Below are 22,769 nucleotides of genomic sequence, written 5' to 3' on the forward strand. Positions count from 1 at the left end.
CCGGATCGCTCCCAGGCTTCCCCCTCCCCCCACCCTGCCTCTCATCTCCGCTTACAGAAGGTATCAAAGGTGGCGGGCAAAGAGCGAGGTGAATTCCACGCTTGGGACGCTGAGCCCGAGAGGAACAGCCAACCCCGACCCGGCCCGTGACCCTTTACGGTCAGCCCCAGCGACAGGGTGTCCGCGGGGCTCATGCTCCTGCCGCCCCGAAGTGCCGAGGGGATCACGTGGGGGCCCCTCCCCGCAGCACAAGCTCGACACCAGGCCTGGGACGTGTCTTTATTAAAGATGCAAGCAAGCACAGAAGTCTCATGTCCATACAGCACTGAAATAGAAAAATAGAAAAGAAACTTCACAGACAGCAGCCTCCCTCACGGATGCGCGGAAAAGGGGCCGCCGAGCCCACACGCACCGCCACGCGCCACCTGCGGGTCCCAGCCGCTCGCCTTCACAGTAAAACACACCTTTCAGGGACGCAACACAGGACAGCTCCTCCAGCAGCGGCCCTGCCGCCTCTCAGGGCCCTTCCCAGCCACAGGCCACCCAGCCTCTCCGCTCCTCCAGCCAGAGGTGGGCCAGGTGATGGGGAGAGACAGGGAGGAACAGGGGTACAGACTCCACCCCTCTTCCCCCAGGGACACGGAGGTGCGGGGACAGGGACAGGGTGAGAGCAGGGCGCTAACCCTGCCACATGGCACCCCAGGGCTGAGCGCCTCCGCGGGCGGAACCAGCTGAAGGCTCAGGACCGGGAGCCCCAGGACCTCACTGCGAGCACCTGCTTCCCCAGCAGAGGCTTCTGCTTCAGGAACAAGAGAAAGACGGTGACAAAGACTCGGACTCCCAGTGTCTCCGGGTGGACTGTCCCATCGCCGGCCTGGGGCCGGCTTCCCCCCAGAGTCCCGCTGGCTCCGCCCAGCGAGTCTCTGGCCTCGGGCATCCCCTCCGAGAACGCCCGGTGGGCAGTTCCTGCCTCATTTCCAGGTGACAGAGAACTGCGCGCCATCGGGACAGTCTCCCTCGGCCCCCGCCTCATGGAGCCCTCACCTTCCTCCCAGACCAGGTGAGAATGAATGGCTGCCTCACAGGAGAAAACTACAAAAATAAACTGCAACCTGAGATCTGTCTACCGTTCGGTGTGGCTCACCCCCGAGCGCCCTCGGGAGTGAACTTTGGTTTGGTGTGTACTGACACGTGTTCAGGTCTCCAGTGGGAAGCTCTATAAAATGCAGGCAGGAATGCGGGCTGTAAGAGGCTGGCGTCTGGCTGCATATGTTACAGGCTTTGTGTTCACGGTGCCACAGTTGGAACGGAACGGCGACCCTGACAATGTTTGTATCAGACACGGACAGACTTCAGATCCGAAGGCGGGACAGCTGCTCCGGGCGGTAGGCCCCTCCCACCCCCTGCGCGCCCCCCTCCCCGCGTGGCCACACCGCGGCCGGGGCTTGTCCAGCGAGTAGCGAATGCGTGTACGGGACCGTAGCTAGTGGCGTCTGGGGACCGCGAGCATGCAGGGCTGTTGCCGGGGCTGCGCTTATAAATAAAAGTCAAACGTGAGGTCGCACTTCCCCATCTTCTGCTTGTACACCAGGTCGAACTTCTCGTTCATGGACACGGTGAAGATGTCCTTCCACAGCCCCACGCGCCCTGGAAGCAAACGAGAGAGCGTGCTGCACGCGTGCGCGCCGGGCAGCTACCCGAGCACAGGAAGCCTGCACCCTCGGACCTGGCCCGGGGGCCAGGCAGGCCCTCTGAACCGGACAGGCTGGACCCCGAGTCTGACATCCTGGGGTCCTTTCCCGCGGGGTGGCCCAGCGCCACGAATGCACGGAGCTGAGGTGCAGGCTGCCCCGGCCACTGGGGGGGGGTGGGGGGGGGATATGACCCCGCACCCAGGCTCTGAGTGCGATTCTCAGCACAGGGAGTGTGGCCAGGTCTGTGGACCGTGGGGAAGTGGGGTTTCCGGATGTCCCCACTCACGGCTCAACAGCCCCACCAAGGGGCCCCTGCTTCTGCAGACGGCAAGAAGGGAACACCATCCAAAGGCAGACCCCTGAGGCGAGCAGGCGGCCTCCAGGTCAAGGAGGGAGATTTTGAGAAGCCTGCGCGCAGCCCGGGAGGAATGGCAGTCACGGTGCCCGCCAGCTCTCCTGCCTGGATGCAGAGGGTGTGCGGCAGCCAGACTACCGACTCCACACCAAGCGAGTCAGGGCCACCCCTGGCCGCCGGGGCTGCAGCGCAGCAGGCGGTCAAAAACTGTGACCCTGGCCACCAGGCAGGAGCACGGAGCCCCAGACTGATGAGCAGGCTTGGGAGACAGAGCCCAAAAAAACTCAAACTGCAGCTGTAGCCAGTTTGGCTCAGTGGATAGAGCGTCAGCCTGTGGACTGAAGGGTCCCAGGTTCGATTCCGGTCAAGGGCATGTGCCTTGGTTGTGGGCACATCCCCAGTGGGAGGTGTGCAGGAGGCAGCTGATCGATATTTCTCTCTCATCGATGTTTCTAACTCTCTCTCCCTTCCTCTCTGTAAAAAATCAATAAAATATATTTAAAAAAAAAAAACAACTCAAACTGCAGAACCCACCCACTTTCCCGTTAACTACAACAGCTGCAGTTGGTTGGACAAATATTGACCCCTTGAGTGCCGGGGAGCGCTCCTCCTGACCTTCGCCAAAAGTGCCGGGAGCGCTATCAAAGCTTCGAAATGGCGTCCAGTTCTAAGTCTGCTTTTATTAGTGATGATGATATTGCTAAATATGTCAATGTAGTAAAGGTTTCCTTAAGTTTTTGAATATGTAACTTCATTTACTTGCGATTCATAATTTTTTTCCAAAACTGCTGTAAAATCAGCAAAAATGCCTTGGCAATTTTAGCATAGTTCCTAGGATATTGGTTGGCACTCAAAGGGTTAATGGTGCCCTGGCTGGTGTAGTTAAATGGTTAGTGTCGGCATAGGCACTGAAGGGTCTCGGTTGGATTCCTGATCAAGGGCACATATCTGGGTTGTAGGTTCGACACCCAGCCTCAGTCTGGGCGCCAGCCAGCAGGAGGCAACCAGTTGATCTTTCTCTCTCTATCTCTCCCCGTCCCTCCCTCCCTTCCACTCTTCCTAAAAAAATCAATGGAAAAAATGTCCTTGGATGAGGATTAACAAATAAAAATAAAACATTAACAGTGACCATGAAGATGCCAGAAGTGGGGTGCAGACCTCCCAGCTGGGGAGCTGTGACCCGCCAGCTGTTGCCGTGCTTTTCGGGAACTAAGATGTTTGCTCAGAACCCTTTCAGCATCTCCGAGATCAGAGCTCGAGGTCGGAGCAAACACCCCTCCTTGGCCCCCGGCCGGACCTCGGGACCAACCCACCCCTGCAAGCGCGGAGCTCACACCCCAACAGGACAGGGTTCCTCTTTGGCCATGAAGATGACGTCAGTGTGGGAGGAGAAAAACTAGAGGAACTGTTCTGCTCCCCGTTAATGGCGCCCAAGGGAGGAAATCAGGAGCCTGTAGCCCAAGCCACCATAAGTAACTTTTCCAGGATTGTTTTTCTCAGCTGAGGCCGCTGAGCGCGCATCAGAGGAGTCACCCACCTGGTTTAGGGTTTGGAATCAAGACAGTGAATTTATGCTGGGACATGAATCAAATCTAAGCAATGCAGCTGGCTACTCAAGGCCCTGCATTCTCACCAGCGCAAGGAGGTCTTCCGAGCACAGAGGCAATGTGCTAAAAGAAAACAAAATCAAAGAACTGAAATAAAGCAAAACCAAGGCGACAAGACAAAGCAAATCCATGGAAGGAGCCCTGGGACACACACACACACACACACACACACACACACACACACACACGAACCACGGGGGGCGCAGGGACGGTCACACCCACAGGCAACAGAGCAAATGCAAAACTAAAAAGGAGCAAAAAAAAATGTAAACCATAAACATGGTGAGGATGCAGCCAGGAAACAAGCGCGAGGCGCTGGGGTTTGTTTCTTCCTGGAAAAGCAGGCCGCTCTGCCTCTACAGGAAGGCACTGTGCCCCTGACCTTCAGAGCAGCCCGGGAGCCCCGGCAGCCACGCCAGCCCTCTGCATCTGCAGACAAAGGACAAGGCTGTCTAAGCTCAGAGCCCGGCCTGAGGCCCCTCCCAGGGCGTGGCAGCTGTGATGGAGCCCACCCTTCCGCCACCACCCAGGGTCTCCTGTGGACCTGATGGCACCTCTTCCCCTTCCCTCAAGCGCTGTCGTCTCCTGAGAAAGCTCCAGACTCACAACCCAGGAACCAGCATCAGGGCACCACCACCAGGCTGTGCCCCTTTCCCTGCTCTCCCACGGCCACAGCAACCCCTTGGGGACCACGGGGCTCTCCTGCCCCAGCTCCCCAGTCAATCCGCCTCTGAGGGCACGGAGGGCCGCGGGGCCTGGAGAGGACTCCTGCCTGGAGCATCTCCTCCATCTCAAACTGCTGCCTGCCCCACAGCAGCTCCCGGAGCAGCCAGCCCGGGGCCTGCGCTTTCTGCTCTCACCCCCTGCCCGGCCGGGCTTGCCTGACTGCCCCGGGCACTCATGGTGCGTGCAGGAACCGGCACTTCCTCACGTGGGAACTCACGCCCTCCCCGGCCCACAGGTTGGGGAATCCATCTGCACACGTGGGCTCTGCGATTTCACCGCCCGGGCCACCCGGGCTCTGCTGTGGGGAGACACCTGCTTGAGAACATCGTGCCCACAGAGCCTGGCACGCGCCCGGGGGGCCCTCCTGGGAACCCAGACACCGTTCGCTCCGTCACAACGCAAACAGCTGCACAGCCCAGCTTCCAGGCGGCTTCGCCCCACGCACAGCAGAGGGCTCTGGAGAAGCGAGACACGGGCAGCGGGACGCTGAAGTGGGGCGGGGGCGGGGGGCCACGGGCCCTGGGCAGAGGCAGGGGCGGCAGGGGCGCGTACCCCGGCCCACTGGCAGGGCCTCGGCGTTGCAGCACTGGTCCACCAGCTGGTGGCAGTGCTCGATCAGCGACTCCAGCTGGGCCTTGTCACAGGACACCCCCAGGAACCTGGCCAGCTGCTCCACCATCGTCACCAGGTCCTGGAAGGTAAGAGCAGAGGTGGTGCCGTTACTGACCGCTGCCTGGGCCCCTCGAGGGGCGGTACTCGGTCCTGAGCCCCGTCTGAGATGGGCCTCACGCGGAAATAAAACCCCGGGTTGGGAAGTGGCCCAAGGGCCACTCTCAAGCGGCAGCTCCGGGATTCAAACCCAGGTCCTCGGGAATGTGAAGCAGGCAGGAGCGTGATGTCGCGGTGGCCACTGTAAAACAGCAGCAAGAAGTAAGAGCCCACCGGCTCACTCTCTTCTTCCCCATCCTCCCCTCAGGCCCCGGCTGCCTGCCCTCAGCAGGAAGGAGCTGGTTGGGTCTGAGGCCAGATGCACTCACAGCTGGCCCAGCGCGCTGCTCCTGCCTGTGGAGCGGACTGACCCAGCGATGGGTCCCGGAGCTGCGTGCACACCTGCTCCCCACGCAGCCCTCCGCGGCTCCCCACGGCCGCCACTCGCTCCCAGGGATACAGCCGGTCCTTGCATAACAATACCCCTGTGTCCAGTTTTGTTCCACTGTCGCACTGATGAGACGTAGGAACTTAACTCTCCCTAATATCCATCAGCCTCCGGTAGTGATAATGGGCGTCATCATAAGTCGTTTCACTTGGCCACAGAACCCATCCACACTGTTCAGGGAGGACTTCTTGTAAACGGGGCTTCCAGTGGGCAAAGGGGGGCGAGTCTGGGCACACATCAGGCCGGGGGGCTCTCGGACGCTCCCGTCAGTCCCACCACGGGGGGCAGAGCCCCCACCACCCAGGCTCCCGCTGGCTCCCGGCGCCGCACACTCACCCGGTGCATGTCTTCATACTTGAGGAAGAGCACGTTGGAGTCCGTGCGGTGCTCCCAGAACTCCTGCACGTGCTCGAACCAGGAGCCGTAGCCCACTGCGGAGAAAGGACAGGGGGGTCACTCCTCACCAGGGGGGTGTGCCCACAGGTGGCTGTGATTCCGGATGGAAAAGCAAGCTCTTGGCTGGAGGGAGGGAGTCCCAGGGATTGGTGGGGGCGGGGGGGCCACAAGGCGGGAAGAGAGCCCCACAGACAAGGTCTTCTGAAGTCCCACGTCACCTGCTCTCTGCACAAGTCTCTCCAGGAAACAGCCCCCCCCCCCCATGCCCTGAAGACCCGACATGGGGGTGAAGGCCTCTGCTCGCCTGGCATGGACGGTCCCTGGCACATGGGTTTGTGTTTAACAATGGCCACCGGGAAGAAAACGATGCCAGGAAAAGGGACACGGGCAATCCGGTTTGCTGGTGGGTGACGGGTGCAGAAGACAGATCCTAGCACAGGGCTGACGGGAGTGACCACTGCCGCCCCTCGGGGCTGCCTGCGCCGTCTGCCATCTCGCCAGCAGGTGGCAGCACAGCAGCGGGACCGGGTGTCCATCGGGTCGGGGTCACTGCCCCCAGGGATGGGCCTTAAGGAGCAGGTCACAGCACAAAGGCCCTCCCCAGCCCTCGGGGCCTGAGGAACAGGAAGGGGCTCCACAAGGGAGGGCAGAGGGAATGGAAGGAAAAGAACGGATTCGGCCAAAGGTCTTGTTTGAGGGTAAATGCTGGCCCCTCTGCTGGTCCCCTCACCGCAGGGTTTCTAGCTGCTGGGCCCTGGAGCCGCGGCCAGCCTGCCGTCCCCGCACCCTCACAGCAGGAGGAAACACAGGACGGGCCTCAGACACAGACACGCCCAAACCTGCTGCTTGGGGACGAGGGAGAGGCGGGGGGACGGGGGCCGGGGGGGAGCAGCCACCTCACCGCAGGCCAATGGCCGCCGCCCGACGAGAGCAGAGGCTGGGCCCTGGGTGAGCAGAGCCTGAGCACATCCCTCTGGCCCAGGAGGAAACTCACAGCACACAACTGACCTCCCCTGGGGACGAGCTGGACGGGCGGGGGTGGGGCCGCTGCACCTGAGCCCGGCTGCAGCTGCAGAGGGGCGTGGCCTCATGGGGGGCCCTCCTGGGAAGGGGCTCCCACGGCAGCTCCCGCTTCTCTCCAGGTCCCTCTGCCCTGAGAGGCCACGTGCTTATCCCGGCGAATTACTGGGATTAACAGCTCACCGGCCGCCCCCAGCAGGGAGCCTGAGCTCAGAGCGGCTCCATACAGGCTCCCGTCGCCTGGGCACACCCCCAGAGTGCATGGGTACACCCGCAAAGCCAGTGCTGTCAGCGGGTCCTCTGGCCTGGCTCTCGTCGTTTCTTATTCAAATTTTCAGGACCTTGGACAGAGAAGAGCCAGGCAGGGGCCCTTCTAGACCCGATGTGGGCACTGTCTGGGAAGAGGGAGTAAAGGGGAGACCTGCGGGGCACGGGAGTGCCTATGGCCTTGGACGTCAGTGCCTGACGGTGCGGTGACCTTCAGACGCGGGCGGGCCTGCCTTGGAATCACTTCAAATGCTCTGCCCTACCCCACTGGCGACTGGAACTTTGCCCTACCCCACTGGCGACTGGAACTTGCCGAGCATCCACAACCCCCTGGACCCTAATCTCGGCACCTGCTCCCTCTGCAGCAGCCCGGCTGGCACTGCTGGAGCTGGGGAATCGCACAGGAAGTGGACAGCAACCGGTGCCACCGCGGTGAGGGGAGAACTGCGTGAGGACCTGCTGACCTGCTGCCCAGGGCGGCTCCCCCACTCCCGCGGAGCACGGCCTTCCCGCCCCTCCCTGGCCACACTGGCCTGGGCGGGGCTGCCTGCCTGACCCTCATCCCGCTGCCTTCCCCTGGGGCCTGCACTGGGCCTCCCTCACCAGTCACGGAGACGCCTGGGCCTCCGTGTTCACTTCCGAATCCAGGCCGGCAGGGAGAGGCTTTGAACTGGGGAGCCTCTCAGAACCCAACACCGAGGCGAGAGAGGGGCTTCCGAGGGGGACGCCCGCTCTGCTGCGCAGGAGCCCTGGAGCCCGGCTTGCGCGCCCATCCGCAGGAAAGCAGGCCCGCCGGGCACAGGGATGGCCAGACCGGGGCTGCGGGCGGTGCTGCATGAACAGCGGGCGGAGCACGTGCCCCGGGGCTGACGCACTTACGCCTGTCGTTCACGAACCGCCGGCAGAACTCCTGGAAGGTGCCGCGGTAGCTCATGGTGCGCAGGGAGCGGTGGAACTGGTAGTAGGACACCACCAGGTCCTTGGGGTTCCGCGCCATGTAGATGACCTGGGGGGCGGGGAGGGGGCAGGCGGGGCGCGGGGTCAGACACCCTCTTCCCACCAGCAGGTCCACGGGCCACACCCGCTCCTGCACCCCGACCCCTCCAGCATCGAGGCCGCCCCACCCGCTGCCTTTCAGCAGGGGTGCGACCTCGCCCACACAGGGCATCCTGCTGGGGCAGGTCCGCAGCGGAGCCATTTGTCATATCTCTGTCTCCAGCTCTACTTCAGAGTCAGCGGGAGGAGACAGGAGAACGACGGTCCTGACACCGGTGGTGAGAACTGTGGGCTCAGAAACGTCACGCAGTTGAGAAACGAAAAAAATCAGCCTGAAACGCTCGGCCTTCCACAGGCAGAGGCTGGACTAGGCTGGTCCAGCCCAAGTTCAACGGTGAGGGAAAACCCAGGTTAAAATGTGAATGAAACGCTAGAGACACTGGCTCTGCCAGGGTGGACGCTGGCACCAGGGTCTCACTCCCCGGGGCCTCGGGGGCCATGAGGGCACAGGCCAGTGGGAGGGCGCAGGGCATTACCTTGGAGTCGCCATTGTGGAGGTCGGAGGGCAGGAAGCGGTAGGGGAGGTGGCTTTTGATGAGACGGGGTGACGTCAGTTCCTGCGGGGGGGTCAGGGGAGAGGCGGTCAGTCCCACGGGCCTCAGGGCCTTTCCCATGGGGGCGGGCGGCAAGGGTCTCGGATGGTCGGGACCAGCGCTCCGCCTGACAAACTTCCCGCCCGAGGCAGGACCACCCTCCAGGCTGAACCTCGGGCCAGATGTGAGCAAGATGCGGCCCGTCCTCGGGCACCCACAGCCCGAGTCGGCCTGTCCGTCACCAGGGTCTGCCCGGAGGACCAGGGCGGGCCTTGAAGGGCAGCAGAGGAGGCACGAGGCAGAGGGGCGGCTGGGCCCTCAACCATCTCAGCAGGATGCCTTCCTGCAGCTCCAGGAGCGTGCCAGGCCCTCTGCCCCGACTCGGCCATCCAGTGCCGCTGGCTCCCCATTGGGCACGCTGGTCACCCCTTAACCGCCACTCCTCCTTGTTGTCTCCCGGTCCGTCTCCCTCACTGCATGTCAGCTCTGAGCGCTGTACCCCGATGCCAAGGGCAGTGCCGGCCACGGGTGCCCAGCGCAGCACTACGCACGGGCTCAGCGGACGAGTCAACACAGAATACTCAACTAGTGGGACAAGGGACAGGCGGTCCACGCTGGAAATGCCACGTGAACTACGGTGGCAGAGGCGAGGGTGGAGAGAACATTCCAGATGCACCGGAGGGATGGAATGGACAGGAAATTGGGGTGCTTATTTCATTCCTGACACCAAAAATTTGATGCAAATGCATCCTACCCAGCTCCCTGAACAGACGGGGTAAACCACGGGGCAGGTGACTCAGGGCCCCCACCCCCACTGCCTCCTGCCCCCACTCCCAGCACCTGCCTCCTTTCTACCTTGAAGTCACCCACGTCACCCACCCATCGATTGCAGGTCACCGTCACGGGTTCAGGCCTGTCACCTGGCTACCTGGGTGCCGGCAGCTCTCTGCTCTTCCCCCGCCCACAGGGCCCCCCCAGCTCTCTGCTCTTCCCCCGCCCACAGGGCCCCCCCAGCTCTCTGCTCTTCCCCCGCCCACAGGGCCCCCCCAGCTCTCTGCTCTTCCCCCGCCCACAGGGCCCCCCCACCCCCACCTCTCGGGAGGAGCTGTCACCTTGATGATGTCCAGGCCGGGCTGCGGGTACTCCAGGACCGGGAGCTGCTCGTCGATGTTCATCAGGCCGATCTCATCGGGGTCCGCGCCCTGGCTCACCAGGTAGACCACCTCCTGCAGCAAGCTTGTGCCTGAGGGGGGCCGGGGAGGCGCTCAGAGGCCAGGGCGGGGCCCTCTCAGCTCAGCACTAGCCCAAGGAGGGGCTGAAGGGTCATGGGGTTGGGGGGCGCGGGAGGGGGAGCGCGTGGCGCCCAGGAGCGCCTGAGTCTAGCGGAGCACACTGGCCTGGGCCAGCACCTCGCCCGAGTCCCACCCTGCGGTGACGGGGGGAGCGCCTCTGAGGTTGTCAGAGGGATGAACAGGACGCACAGCGCCTGCCGCCGGGGCCCAAGGGCTGTCACCATGGATGGTGCTCAGTCCCGAGGCTTCCAGCTCAACTTGCCATTCACACAGCAGCCACGGGGCCCCAGCGGGAGGACTTGCCAGCCAGCGTCTGACACTGCGGCACTGTGTGCCCAGCACCCACAGCGACACGGGCGCGCCCTGAGATCCCAGAGTCTCCCCGGTTACACGGAGACGCGCACCAGGGCGATCCTGGCCGCGCCGCCCAGAACAGTGGGCCTGGGAAACCACGGTGCCATGGGCAACCCCAGAAGGAGAGGAAGTGTGACTGATCCTCGTCAACGGCAACGAGAGCCGCGGCCCTGAACTGCCGCTGCCCTGAACTGCCGCTGCGCTCAGCGAGGCTGTGAGGCTGCGCCCCACACACAGCGCTGGGCCAGAAGAGACGACCCTCGACCCTCGGGCCACCTCGTGCCTGGTTCTTGGTGACTCCACCCACATCAGGCTCCGCAATGGGTGAGACAAGCTACGATGCTGACGCGGACCCAGATGGCATTCCACCCACTGCAGACCCTGCCAGGACGGGCTTCTCCCGAGGAAAGCGAGGCCTCCCCCGGCCCCCGCGCCTGGCAGCCTCGCCCCCCGGCCCCCGGGCCTGGCAGCCTCGCCCCACAGCCCCCCGCGCCTGGCAGCCTCGCCCCCCCAGCCCCCCACGCCTCATCCACTGAGCTCCTACGGCCTCCCTGCTGGTGCAGAGCGTGCCGTTTGCACAGGCTGGTTCCCTGCCTGAAGCCCTTTCCTCCTCCCTTCAGGTCCTTCAGAGGTGAAGGCTCCCTGACCAGCCACATAACTGACACTCTCGCCCTCGTCCCCCGTCTCTGCTGCGCCAACGGCCCAGGCATGACTTGCACATCCTTTATTCTGAATGCACAAGCAAACCCTGGGTGCTGAGCAATCAGAAAGAGGTGTGTTGATCAAGGAAGACTTCCTGGAGGAGGCAGCTTCGGAGCAAAGGCCCTAAGGGAAAAAGTGGTGCAGCAGCTCATCAATTCAAACAGAAAAGCTACTAACCCTGGGAGCTTCCCACCAACCTGAGAGGTGGGGCCATCACTCCCTCACAGACGAGACTCCTGAGGCCTAAGTGGGCCCAAGGTCACAGAGCCAGTGTGTGGCCCACCCTCCTCCTCCCGAGGCCCACCCATCGGCAAGCTCAGGGCAGCTGCACTGGGCGTCTGTGCCCTCAGGAACGACTGTGGGCAGAGTTCCCGAAATGGCTCTCCCGGGCCGTCCTCAGGGCCTATTTTTAGTGTCCCACCCCCACTCCTGCAGCCCCCACAGGCAGGGACCCAAACCGATGTTCTCTGCACATTAACATCGATTTCCGTCAATATCGACTCGTCAACTCCAAAGCCCCATTAGCTCTCTGTGCCGGAAGGCCAGCCTTGCGAGAGCCAGAGGGCGGCCTGTCCCCAGTGGCCCCTCCAGGTCCACTTCCTGGCTGAGCAACACGTGCTCCCCTCCTCCAGCCTTCAGGGCCTCAACAGGAGGGCACTGCCCGGTGCCCGGCACCAACGAGGGTGGGGAAGGGGCACCCGGGACAAGTGCAGGGAGCAGCCCCAAGCCTCAACGGGCAAGATGTGACGAAATGATCGCAGAAAAAGCCCAACCAGAGGTGATGAGGACAACGGCACTGACGGTCACTGCGGGGTTCCTGCCACTCCGCTCAGCACCATCACGGACGGCACCGCCCGGCCCTGCAGGCTCTCGGCCAGGCACCAGGGCGGCAGTCCTCCGGGCTCGCCGCTCCTCTCCATGCCACTGCCCCCCCCCCCCCCAGGTCCCAGCACCAGGCACCCCTGGGGGTTACCTGGAGCCCACTCAGCCCCCATCCACTCTCCTGGCTGCCAGGCCCCAGTGGCCCTCCCGTCCTGCTCGGCCTCGTCCCCCCGCCCCACGCGCTCCCACGTTCGATGCTGGGGCTGGGGCTGCTATGCCGAAGCTGTCCACAGGCTGCCGCCCACCGGGCCCACTTGGCCCTGACCTTTGGGCCATCGGTGCCTGTCCTGGCCCCGCAGGACCAGAACTTCTGTTCCAGCCCCCAGCGCACCGGCCTCAAGGGCAGCTCGTGAGGGCAGGGAGCACGTCTTAGCAGAGCCCGCCCACGTCTCCTGCGAGGCAGGGCTACCACCCCCGTCCCACAGGCGCGGGGAGGGAAGGCGGGACCTGAACACGCCCGAGTCACGCCTGGGTTCCTTCGCTGAGCCTCGCCCTCCTGCCCGAGGGCCTCTCAGGATCTGGCGTCTGGCCACCTCCCACCCTCTGCTCACTGGACAGGGGCTGGCCCTGGAGCCCTGCATCCCTCCTGGACCATGGAGGCGATGCCTGCCCTCCTTCACAGGCTGGCGGGGCCAAGGCCACAGATGACCTTCGCGGGCCAGAGGGGCTCAGCAACTCTGAGCTCCAGACACAGGAGCACCGCTGCCGGGACCACGCCCACAAGGACACACCACAGCCTCCAGCCAGCCAGGCAGCCTCCTCCCGACACGGGACACGCGGTAACAGACGACACCTGGGGCCACCGGCACGGCCGGGCGCAGGGAGGGTTTATGAGCATCTCCCGTGCAGATGTGGAAACGGAGCTCAGTTTAGATTCCTAGTCAAGGTCATGGGAGGGGAGAGCTACATCAGCAGTGGGACCCCAAGGATGCAGGCCCCACTCCTGCACCGCCTCCCAGCATGCGGGGGAGCAGGAGGGTGTGGAGGGCAGAGAAGCACGTGTGAGGCCCTGCGGATGGGCTGCGGGCAGATGGGGGGGAGGGCCACAGCTGTGCTGGGTGCCCCTCCACTCCTGCAGCCCCCCAACCAGGGGTACAAAAGCAGGTGGGGGCAGAGCGCAGCCACCACCCCAACCACTCCCTGGGGGAGGTGAGCAGAGGAGGGAGCAGGGCAGCAGGAAGGCTGAGGGGAGGGGTGGGGAGGCGGGGGGGGGGGGTGGTTCCAGCTCTCACCCTGAAACTGGGGAGGCCGCAGGGCCGCCTCGGGAGGAACACGCCCCAGGCTTTTACTGAAGGCGACCTCCTGCCGAAGAGCTTCCGCGGACGCCGGGAAGTCACCCCGTGCGGCGGGCATGAACTCTGACCCTGGGTCTCGGGCTGAGGCCCACGGCGTCCTGGGGGGAGTCCTCGGGAATGGGGCCTGGCCGGTCACAGGCTGGAGGGAGCCCATCGCCATGTCCACCCGCCCCTGGGGAGAGAGTGACCAGCACTCTCGGGTCAGAACCCACGGAACTTGGCTCCCAGCCCCCAGGATCCTGACCCTGGGATTAGAGTTCTCTTCTTCTCGTTTTATTAACCAAACTCTCGAGGGCACCTGGTTTAAGAAGCCAGAGGACTGAGGGCCTGTAACCGAACATCCAGGCCCTCCCCTCCCCACTCCCACGCCCAGAGCAAGCTCCTGCTGACTGTCCTCCCACCTGAGTTCCGCGTTCCGCACGTGCTCAGGCAGGTGGTTGTGTCGCGGCTGCAACGTGTCCATGTTTCCACGGCACTGATTCCAACTCGGGAGGTGCGGACCTCGCCAAGCCCCCTCACCCCGCCCCCCGCCCCCCGCGCCTCAGAGCAGGACTTGGCCTGACGATGCGAAGCCTCTGAGTGTCTCACTCAGCGCAGTCAAGGCCACACCTCCTTCCTGCACGGGGTTCTTTTCCTAGAGTCCACGGCTGCTCTGGTGCCAGCTCAGCTTTCTGTGCGGCTACGAGTGAGCCTTCCCCACTCCGTGACAACCCCCCACCCCCCCACCCCACGCAGCCAAGCACACAGCTTCGCTCAGCTCTCTACGCCCCAGGTCATGCCCCTCCTGCTCCCGCAGGAGGAGGCGTCAGGTCCGTCTGCTATCCAGGTGCCCCTCCTTGGTGGCAGGACCCGCCCTCCGGCTGCTTCCTGAGCTAGTGAGGCTGAGACCCTCTCTGCCAGGTGCCTGGCAGCTTGGCTGGGCACAGAATTCCTGGCTGGGAGCCTTTTCTCTCAGAACTCTGAAAGCGGGGTCCCGTCCGCCAGCAGCCAGGGCTGGGCTGAGACGCCCAGGTCGCAGCCTTGGAGCGTGGCCCGTTTTTCTCGGGAAGCTTCGAGATCTTCTCTATGTCCGTTTTTAATTTCACAGTAATTCAGATGCTTCAGTGTGGTCTTTTACCCGTGGCCGTGCCAGACACAGGGGTTCTTTAGCTTGTGTCCGTGAGTTCTGAAAATCCTGGTTTCAATCATTCCTCTTGCACACTCTTCCTTCTGGAATTCTGAGATCTTTTCATTTTCTTAGTTTGGGCTCCTATTTGCTCTCATTTTGTAAAAAATTTTGTTCTACTTACGGGGGTATTTCCTCCACTTGGCCGGCCAAACCTCACAAGTCAGATTTTAGAATCCCAGCTGCCATGCTGTTAACTATTTCTAGTTGATGAAAGAGAGAGAAGGAGAGAAACATCGATGTGAGAGACACACTGGTCAGCCACCTCCCATACACGTTCCCACAGGGTCCAAACCCGCGACCCAGGGATGTGCCCGCCTGGGAACTGAACCTGCTGCCTTGGTGCGTGGGCATCGCTCCAACCAGCAAAGCCGCACGGCTGGGCCCAGCCGCCGCGCCCGTCTCACCCGCTGCTCTTCCGTGAGAGCGCAGCTGCCCTCCCTCTCCGCGGACTCCTCACAGAGCGACGGTTCCGGGTGGTGTTTTTTGAGTTTTGATTTTTTTCTTTAGTTTTTCTTCTGCTCTGTACAGTGTCTTTCATTCTTCCAAGCTCTCTTTTCTGATTTGTGTTTTGTTTTTGCAGTATCTGTCCTTGATGTCGGCGGCTTTAAGACCTGGTGACCTTGGGTCCACCCACAGGTAAAGCAATGCGGATCAGCCGTCTGCGGAGGCGAGGCTTGCTGACACGGGGCTGTGTGTCTGGGACGGCAGCCCAGCCCGTGAGGTGCTCTCGCGGCTGAGATGGGAGGTGCCATGTGCACATATTCTGACTTCTTTATTCCAGAGAACGTGCCCCGCTCTTTGCCCTGCAGGACCACAAGCATCCCCGCAGCCAAGCAGGGGAGGGGCTGGGGGCCTCCCTCTCAGGGCGTAGCTTTCCCGGATCCCCATGTCCCATATGGCACCGTACCCCCGCCTGTCGCTGTGCTCGCCATCCCCAACCCACAGCCTCTGCATCTCCTTCCCCAGAAAAACCTGCCTTTGCAACAGCCTTCCTCCCGTCCTTAATCCCCATCATACCACCACCCTCCGCTGCCAGGCACATCCAGCCCCGGAGCCCGCCCCTGGAACGGGTCCCCGCGCCCCGCTGCCCCCTCCGCTGGCACTCAGCTGCTCTGCCGCTCAGCCAGGGAAGCTCAGCCACACAGCCGACCTTCCAGAACCTGCTGGCATGGCCGACCCATCACCACGCTCCTTCTCCACGGAGTTCGAGCTCCACTCCGTGACTGGCGTATGGAAAGGTTTCTAGAGGCAGCAGAGATGCTCCTGCGTTCAACCTGCCCCAGCCCCTCGTGAGCCACGGCATCCCCGTCACAGGACCCCCGTCACCGCCAGGCCTGGCCGGCTCCCTCGGGGGCAGCAGCAGCTGAGCATTGGAAGCTGCACCGCGGAGCTGGCCCAGGCCCGGGCTCCTGCACCCCACACTCCTACGGCCCCTCTCCTGCAGCCCCTCTCCTGCGGCCCCTCTCCTACGGCCCCTCTCTCCTGCAGCCTCTCTCCTGCAGCCTCTCTCCTACAGCCCCTCTCCTGCACCCCACACTCCTGCGGCCCCTCTCTCCTGCGGCCCCTCTCCTACGGCCCCTCTCTCCTGCGGCCCCTCTCCTGCGGCCCCTCTCTCCTGCGGCCCCTCTCCTGCGGCCCCTCTCCTGCGGCCTCTCTCCTGCAGCCCCTCTCCTATAGCCCTCTCCTGCGGCCCCTCTCTCCTGCAGCCCTCTCCTGCGGCCCCTCTCCTGTGGCCCCTCTCTCCTGCAGCCTCTCTCCTACAGCCCCTCTCCTGCACCCGACACTCCTGCGGCCCCTCTCTCCTACAGCCCCTCTCCTACGGCCCCTCTCCTGCGGCCCCTCTCTCCTGCGGCCCCTCTCCTACGGCCCCTCTCCTGCGGCCCCTCTCCTGCGGCCCCTCTCCTGCGGCCCCTCTCCTGCGGCCCGTCTCCTGCAGCCCGTCTCCTGCAGCCCGTCTCCTGCAGCCCGTCTCCTGCAGCCCCTCTCCTGCAGCCCGTCTCCTGCGGCCCCTCTCCTGCGGCCCCTCTCCTACAGCCCGTCTCCTGCAGCCCCTCTCCTACAGCCCGTCTCCTGCAGCCCGTCTCTTGCAGCCCCTCTCCTCAGCCCCTCTCCTCAGCCCCTCTCCTCAGCCCCTCTCCTGCAGCCCCTCTCCTGCAGCCCCTCTCCTGCAGCCCGTCTCCTGCAGCCCGTCTCCTGCAGCCCCTCTCCTGCAGCCCGTCTCCTGCAGCCCCTTTCCTGCAGCCCGTCTCCTGCAGCCCGTCTCCTGCGGCCCCTCTCCTGCGGCCCCTCTCCTGCAGCCCTGCACCGGGCTGGGACTTGCTCTCCCAGACACCGAGGAGGCTCCAGGCCAGGGAGCAGCGAGGGCAGCCTACGTCTCATTCGGCAGCATCCCGTCCTAGGAGGTGCCTCATCACACATCTCTCAGGATCGTCTCTTGGTTGTCTCTCAGAATAATCTCCACGGCGCGCGGGGGGCACGGAACTCAGAGGACAGGCGCCGCTCAGGCACATGGCTGAGAACGGGCGGCGAGCCAAGGCAGGAAGCCCTAGGCGGCGCGCACATGGGTGCCCAGCTGTCACCCAGTGACAGCCAAGTGCAGCGCGCCGTGTCCCAGGGACTGGGAGCCCCTTCCTCAGGGGTCCTCACCTGCCCCAGGCGGCTCCTTCCACTGCGTCTCACACACGGAGAGCAGGCTCAGCGGGGGCTCAGCGGGGTGCTGCCCAAGGCCACAGTCTGCAGGCCGGGGACCCGGCACCCACCACTTTGACTCCAGAACTAGGGTGTTTTCACACACACACACACACACACACACACCACACACACCACATACTTATACACATACACACACCACACATACCACCAAACACCCACTCATGACACACACCACATGCACACACATACACATCACATACTTATACACATCCGCACGTGCCACACGCCACACATATATACATATCACATGCATGCATACATATACACAAAAACACACCACACATATACACATACACACCACACGTGCATACCCACCACACACACACACCACACACACATCCCACCATACACCCACACGACACACACACACCACATGCGCACACACACACACCACACACACACACACACACGGCTCATAAAAGTGGGCAGCAAAACCAAGGCCAGGAGTGCTGCAGCGCTAACCCTAAATCCCACCAGATCGGGGATGGAGCGCGGGTGTGGCGAGAAGCCCTCCTAAGGCTCAGACCAAAAGCGGGCGGTGGGGCAGGAGCACCGAGGAAAGACCCCCCGGAAACTCGGCCCTGAGCTCGGCACTCGGGGAAGCCGCAGGAGTGAGAGCTGGTGGTCAAGCCAGTGATCGGAGCAACAACAGAACCCACACGCAGCCCAGCTCCCACGTAAAGGCCTGGCCAGAGCAGACAGCCCGCATCCAAGCACAGACGCCACTGACCTCCGGCTCCACCGCCAGCACACCATGTCCCGCAAACAGGCAAAAAGCACTACTCGTTCTAAAATAGCCGCTCTCAGCAGACAAAACAGTCAACAGAATCAGACTCCATTTAAATCAGTCTGCGTAACATGTTAAAGGATTTCATGGAAAAGGTGAACAGCACGCGTGAACACATGGGGTATTTCAGCAGAGAGGTGGAAACTAGACCTCGAACTGCTAGAGGAAAAATAAAAACACGAACAGAAATGCAGAATGCTCCTGGGGGCTCCCAGGCCTGACCGCATGGGCCTGACACAGTGGAAGAAAGAATCAGTTCACCGAAGACTGGGCAGCAGAAACTGTGATGATCACTGGAATCTCAAAAGAAGAGAAAGAACAGGACGGAAGGAATATTTGGAGAGAGAATGGCTGAGCGCTTTTCCAAATAGTGAAAGGTATCAAACCATAAATCTAAGATGTTCAGCACCCCCCCCCGCCCCCTCCCCCCCCCCCCCCCCCCCGCCAAATCAAGACAAGTATCCCCACCCTGAAAAAAACTACACCTGGCCTTAGATTAAGTGCTGAAAACCAAAGATAAAGAGAAAATCTTGAATGCAGCCGGAGGGGAAAAAGACCCATTCCACAGAGGACCAAAGAATTACAGCAACTTTCATCAGACGCCATGCGCTTGCCGTGCAGCTGACGGGAGGAGGGGCCTCGCTGCACTGAGCCTCAGGCCCATCGAGGCAGGGGGGTGGTCCTCCTGCCCGTGCAGAAACCACAGCTCACAGGGCCTGTCACCTGCCCAGGCCACCCAGGCGGCAAGCAGCAGAGCTACATTCAAACCCAGGACTTCCAGCTCCCAAGCCAGGCTCTTAATCTCTACGCACTGGTGCCTCCTACAGACCCAACCGTGGTGGGGAGGAGAGAGGGAAGCAAGGGAAAGGCAGTGTGAACTGGGCCCCTGCAGAGGCCGCAGAGCAGTGGCAAAGCCTCAAGATCTGCCCCCCTGCCCCCACCCCCACCCCCGACTTAGACTCCCAGTAATAAAGGTGCGGAGAGAAGCTTGCTCCTCCCTCCGGCCCGGGGCCTGAGTCTGGCTGCCCTTGTGCCTTTCCAAAGGTGACACTGCACCTGAGAGATGGGGGGGGGGGGGGGGGGGCGGGTCTGAGCCTCTACAGAGGCAGGAGAGTTAGTTCCTCATGAACAAACATGGCAGAGCACCTGGCACACCCAACTCCTAAGCGGCCGATGACCATCCAAAGGCGCCGCAGGTCCCACTCCCAGCTGCGGCAGGTCTGTGTTCAGAGTGACAGCCCGGCCGGCGAGGCTCAGTGCTTGAGCATCGACCTATGAACCAGGAGGTCGATGTTGATTCCCAGTCAGGGTGCACGCCCAGGTTGCAGGCTCCATCCCCAGGGGAGGTGGGGGGTGTGCAACCAATTGATGATTCTCTCTCATCATTGATGTTTCTCTCTCTCTCTCCCTCTCCCTTCCTCTCTGAAATCGGTAAGAATATATATTTTTAAAGGATCAGGGAGCTGGGCAGCCTCAGCCACTGTGGTGCTCAGGCTGTGGGTTTCTCAGCAGGGGAAACACAGCTCAGACTCACCCAAGGGCAACGCCGGGCGAGAACCCGGGTCCTGACCCCAGGCCAGCTGCCCGTGGAGACCCCTGCAGGCCCCTCCTCCTCCGAGAGGAAATCTTCAGGGCAGATTTTGGGGGTACCAACTCTTCAGTCCCCTTGATCGTTTCACGTAATGAGCAGGGGTTGGGGGGGGGGGGGAGCTTCAGAAGCACCGCGTCAGAGCCAGTGCCGCCATCAGTCCCAAGAAAAGCTCCCACTTACCTGCCCCCATCCATGGGGTGGGTGAGAAGGATGGACTGCGATGAGGTTAAAGAAAGCAAAAAGACCAGAAGCCCTGGCTGGTGGAGCTCAGTTGGTTGAGCATCGTCCCATGTACCAAAAGGTCGCCAGTTCCATTCCCGGGTTGCTGGCTCCATCCCTAGTAGGGGGTGTGCAGGAGGCAGCCGATCGATGCTTCTCTCTCTCTCCCCGCTCTCTGGCCTCCACAGTACCCATGACTGATCCTTCACTCCCGGGGTCTCAGTCCCCTCCACTCAGCCTTGGTCCAGCCACATGAGGGTGGGCAAGTCGCTCCACCTCCTGGGCCTCCATTTGCCCTGTGGGAAGCAGGAGCCAGCTCCGTCCCGCCTCCCAGAGCTTCGGGGGAAGGTGCCGGGACACAGGCACGCGGGGCTGCATGAGCCACAGAGCTCCGAGCCTGGCAGCAGATTGATGCCGCATCTGCTGATTGATGCCGCATCCACCGGGCTCACACCAGCTCTCAGGGGCAGTCCCAGGGTGCCCGACCTCAGGCATGGAGGCGAGACACCAACCGGGGCAGACGGAGACCAGCAGAGCCTGGAAAGGCCAGAGGCTGAGGGCAGCTCTGCCGTTTAAAGGGAAGTTCTCTGGGTTCTGTGGGCAGGGCCTCACACAAGGGTCCGAGGCCACGGCTGGCTCTCCCGTCACCAAGGGAGAGCGTGTGTGTGTGCTCTTGTCTGCTTTGAAAGATTCAAGTTACAAACAAGAGGTGAGTTTTATATCTGGAAAACTTCCTTCAACTAACACCTCACTCCCCATCCAGGCTCCCCCAGACCCCCCCAGGGCAGGCAGGGCCCCTCAAGGCCTCCCCCACAAGCCCCCCAGCAGCGCTTTCCCGGTGACCTCAGTGACCCGCGGGGCTGCACGCCTCCACCCCTTCCAGCCACGTCTCCCCTCCATCTCCTCGCGCAAATGGACTGGACAACTCCGAACCCTAGAGAACTGCCCACACCAAGTTCTTCCCAATTCCTCTGCAGGCAAACCCGGCCCTAAACTGACACGGGGCGATGTTTAGTCTTTACGGGCCCACTGAATGCGGGGTTCTCCCCACACGTCCATCCCCCATGGCTCTAAAACCTGGACAGTTCCAACCCCCACCCCCACGGGGCTGGGGGCGGGCTGTGGCCACACCAATGGGGGTGCACACCTCCTTCCTCCCCTCTCCCCAACCGCCCCACCAACACGGCTCCCAACCCTCCACTGGCAGCCCCTCCCCAACCTTCCTCAGAGGAACTGGCCCAGCCCTTGGGCAGCGGGGACCCTGCAGGTCTATGACAGCCACGCCACAGCTCTCCCCGCCTCCTGGCCACCTCCCTCCCTCCCTCCCTCCCTGTGGGTCCACATGACCTCCAGCCCTCCTTCCCAGGGCTGCAGACCCAGCACCCAGTGTGGGTGCAGCCGCCTCCTCCCTCCCACACAGGCGGAGGGAGACCTGAAGGGATGTTTAAAGAGCCAGACAGCCGCCTGCCTCCCTCCCTACGAACCACACAGGCAGACAACCCCTTGCAGCAGGCCCTGCACGCAGACCTGCTTTAAATTCCCGCCTGGCATTGGGCAAGCACTGCTCCCCCTCGGCGCCTAGACTGTGGTGGATTGTCGGGAAGATGACATCAGTCAGTGCTGGGAGATGGGGCTCCGGGGTCCTGCCTGTTACCCGGGTGACGGAGGAGGCCCTGAAGCTAGGGAACACCGGGCACACGCTCCGGCCAAGGCGGGCCCTCCCCCACCGGGAGCCCACGCAGGGAAGGAGCACCGTCCACAGTCCCCACGCCCGCCCGATCCCCTTCCCAGACGATCCCCAGGACTCTGCGCGCATCCGAGGCTGCACTGGGTCCAGGAACAGAGAGGTTAAGTGACTGTCCAAGGTCACACAGCCCGCAGGGGGAGGGGAGGGGAAGCGGAGGAGGCGGCCCGGGCCTGGCCTCCGGGCAGCTCCAGCCGACCTGGCTCCATCCTCCCCCACCCCCACGGGACGCTGTCCAGCCTCCAGCCGCGGACACCGGGCTTCACCTCCGGTCTCCGGCCTCAGTCCCCAGATGCGGGCCGCCCACCCCCATCCCGCCCTACAGGGGCCCGGGCACTGGCGGGCGGCGGCGCCAGGCCCTCCCAGCCAGACTGACGCGGGCCGCGCGTCCCCGGGCGCCGCAGAGCCGGGGCGGGGCGGCGCGGGGCTCACCGGACTTGGGGTAGGTGACGATCCACACGTCGCTCGGCCGCACCGGGAAGTTGGCGATCTCCTCCATCTTCCCGCGGCAGAAGGGCGGCAGCCGCACGCCGTGGAACTCGAAGTACTTGCTCTCGAACTCGCCCGGGGTGCTGGGGGTCTCGGCCTCGCTCTCCGCCATGCCGCCGCCGCCCCGCTGCCGCCGCCGCCCCGCGCCCACGCCCGCCGCCCCGCCGCGCGGCGCTCCCTCCGCAGGCGTGACGTCACGGCGCCGCCTCGCCCACCGGCGCTGAGACGGCGCTCCGCCGGTATGACGTCATGGCCCCGCCCGCCGCGCCCGGCCCCCCGCAGCCGTGACGTCTGGAGGCCTCCGGGCCCGCCCCGCCCACACCTGGCGGCTGGTCCCCACCCCCGGGAGGACCGCGGCCGCCCCCCGCCCGCCGCCTCCCAGCCCGCATCCGCATCCGCATCCCTCCATCACGCCCTCATCCACCCACCCAGGGCCCATCTTCCGCAAGCGCTCAACACAGGCTGGGAGCGCTGCAGCCAGAGGTGACCTCAGGGATTCCTTCACTCCTCCAGGCGCGTTCAGGAAGCTTCTGACCGGTGCCAGGCGCTCCGGTTCCGGGCCCTCTGGGGCTTACATTTGTGCATAACCAGGAAAATCGCAGGGAGTGGCGTGCGCTATGGAAGGCAGGCCCCATCATCTCCTAGGGCAGAAGGTGGGGGGTGGGTAACTGCAGCTTTCCAGGACCCGTGGCAGACCTACAAGGACGCTCTCCAGATAGCGCCC

At 63.3% G+C, this 22,769-nt stretch overlaps 1 protein-coding gene across 1 annotated transcript; it reads right to left on the minus strand.

Annotated features, from left to right (window-relative positions):
• Window positions 1–264: 264 nt before the first annotated feature.
• Window positions 265–22,223, minus strand: SULT4A1 (sulfotransferase family 4A member 1). The gene is made up of 7 exons (XM_036298806.1): window positions 21,989–22,223; window positions 9,923–10,053; window positions 8,754–8,834; window positions 8,101–8,227; window positions 5,875–5,969; window positions 4,935–5,073; window positions 265–1,647 (listed from the first exon to the last, which is right to left on the minus strand). Exons 1-7 carry the CDS (start codon window positions 22,155–22,157, stop codon window positions 1,535–1,537), a joined length of 855 nt encoding a protein of 284 aa, XP_036154699.1. The 5' UTR covers window positions 22,158–22,223; the 3' UTR covers window positions 265–1,534.
• Window positions 22,224–22,769: the final 546 nt, after the last annotated feature.

This window comes from Myotis myotis, unplaced genomic scaffold (genome assembly GCF_014108235.1).
Source record: "Myotis myotis isolate mMyoMyo1 unplaced genomic scaffold, mMyoMyo1.p scaffold_m19_p_3, whole genome shotgun sequence".
In the NCBI taxonomy this organism is placed as follows: domain Eukaryota; kingdom Metazoa; phylum Chordata; class Mammalia; order Chiroptera; family Vespertilionidae; genus Myotis; species Myotis myotis.

Excerpts from the sequence above, each read along its gene's own strand:
- SULT4A1 (XM_036298806.1), bottom strand. The coding sequence starts at position 22,157 with ATGGCGGAGAGCGAGGCCGAGACCCCCAGCACCCCGGGCGAGTTCGAG. Across the intron at positions 8,228-8,753 it reads TCCACAATGGCGACTCCAAG|GTCATCTACATGGCGCGGAA; the intron begins GTAATGCCCTGC and ends CCCGCCCCCCAG. Across the intron at positions 5,074-5,874 it reads AGTATGAAGACATGCACCGG|GACCTGGTGACGATGGTGGA; the intron begins GTGAGTGTGCGG and ends CTTACCTTCCAG.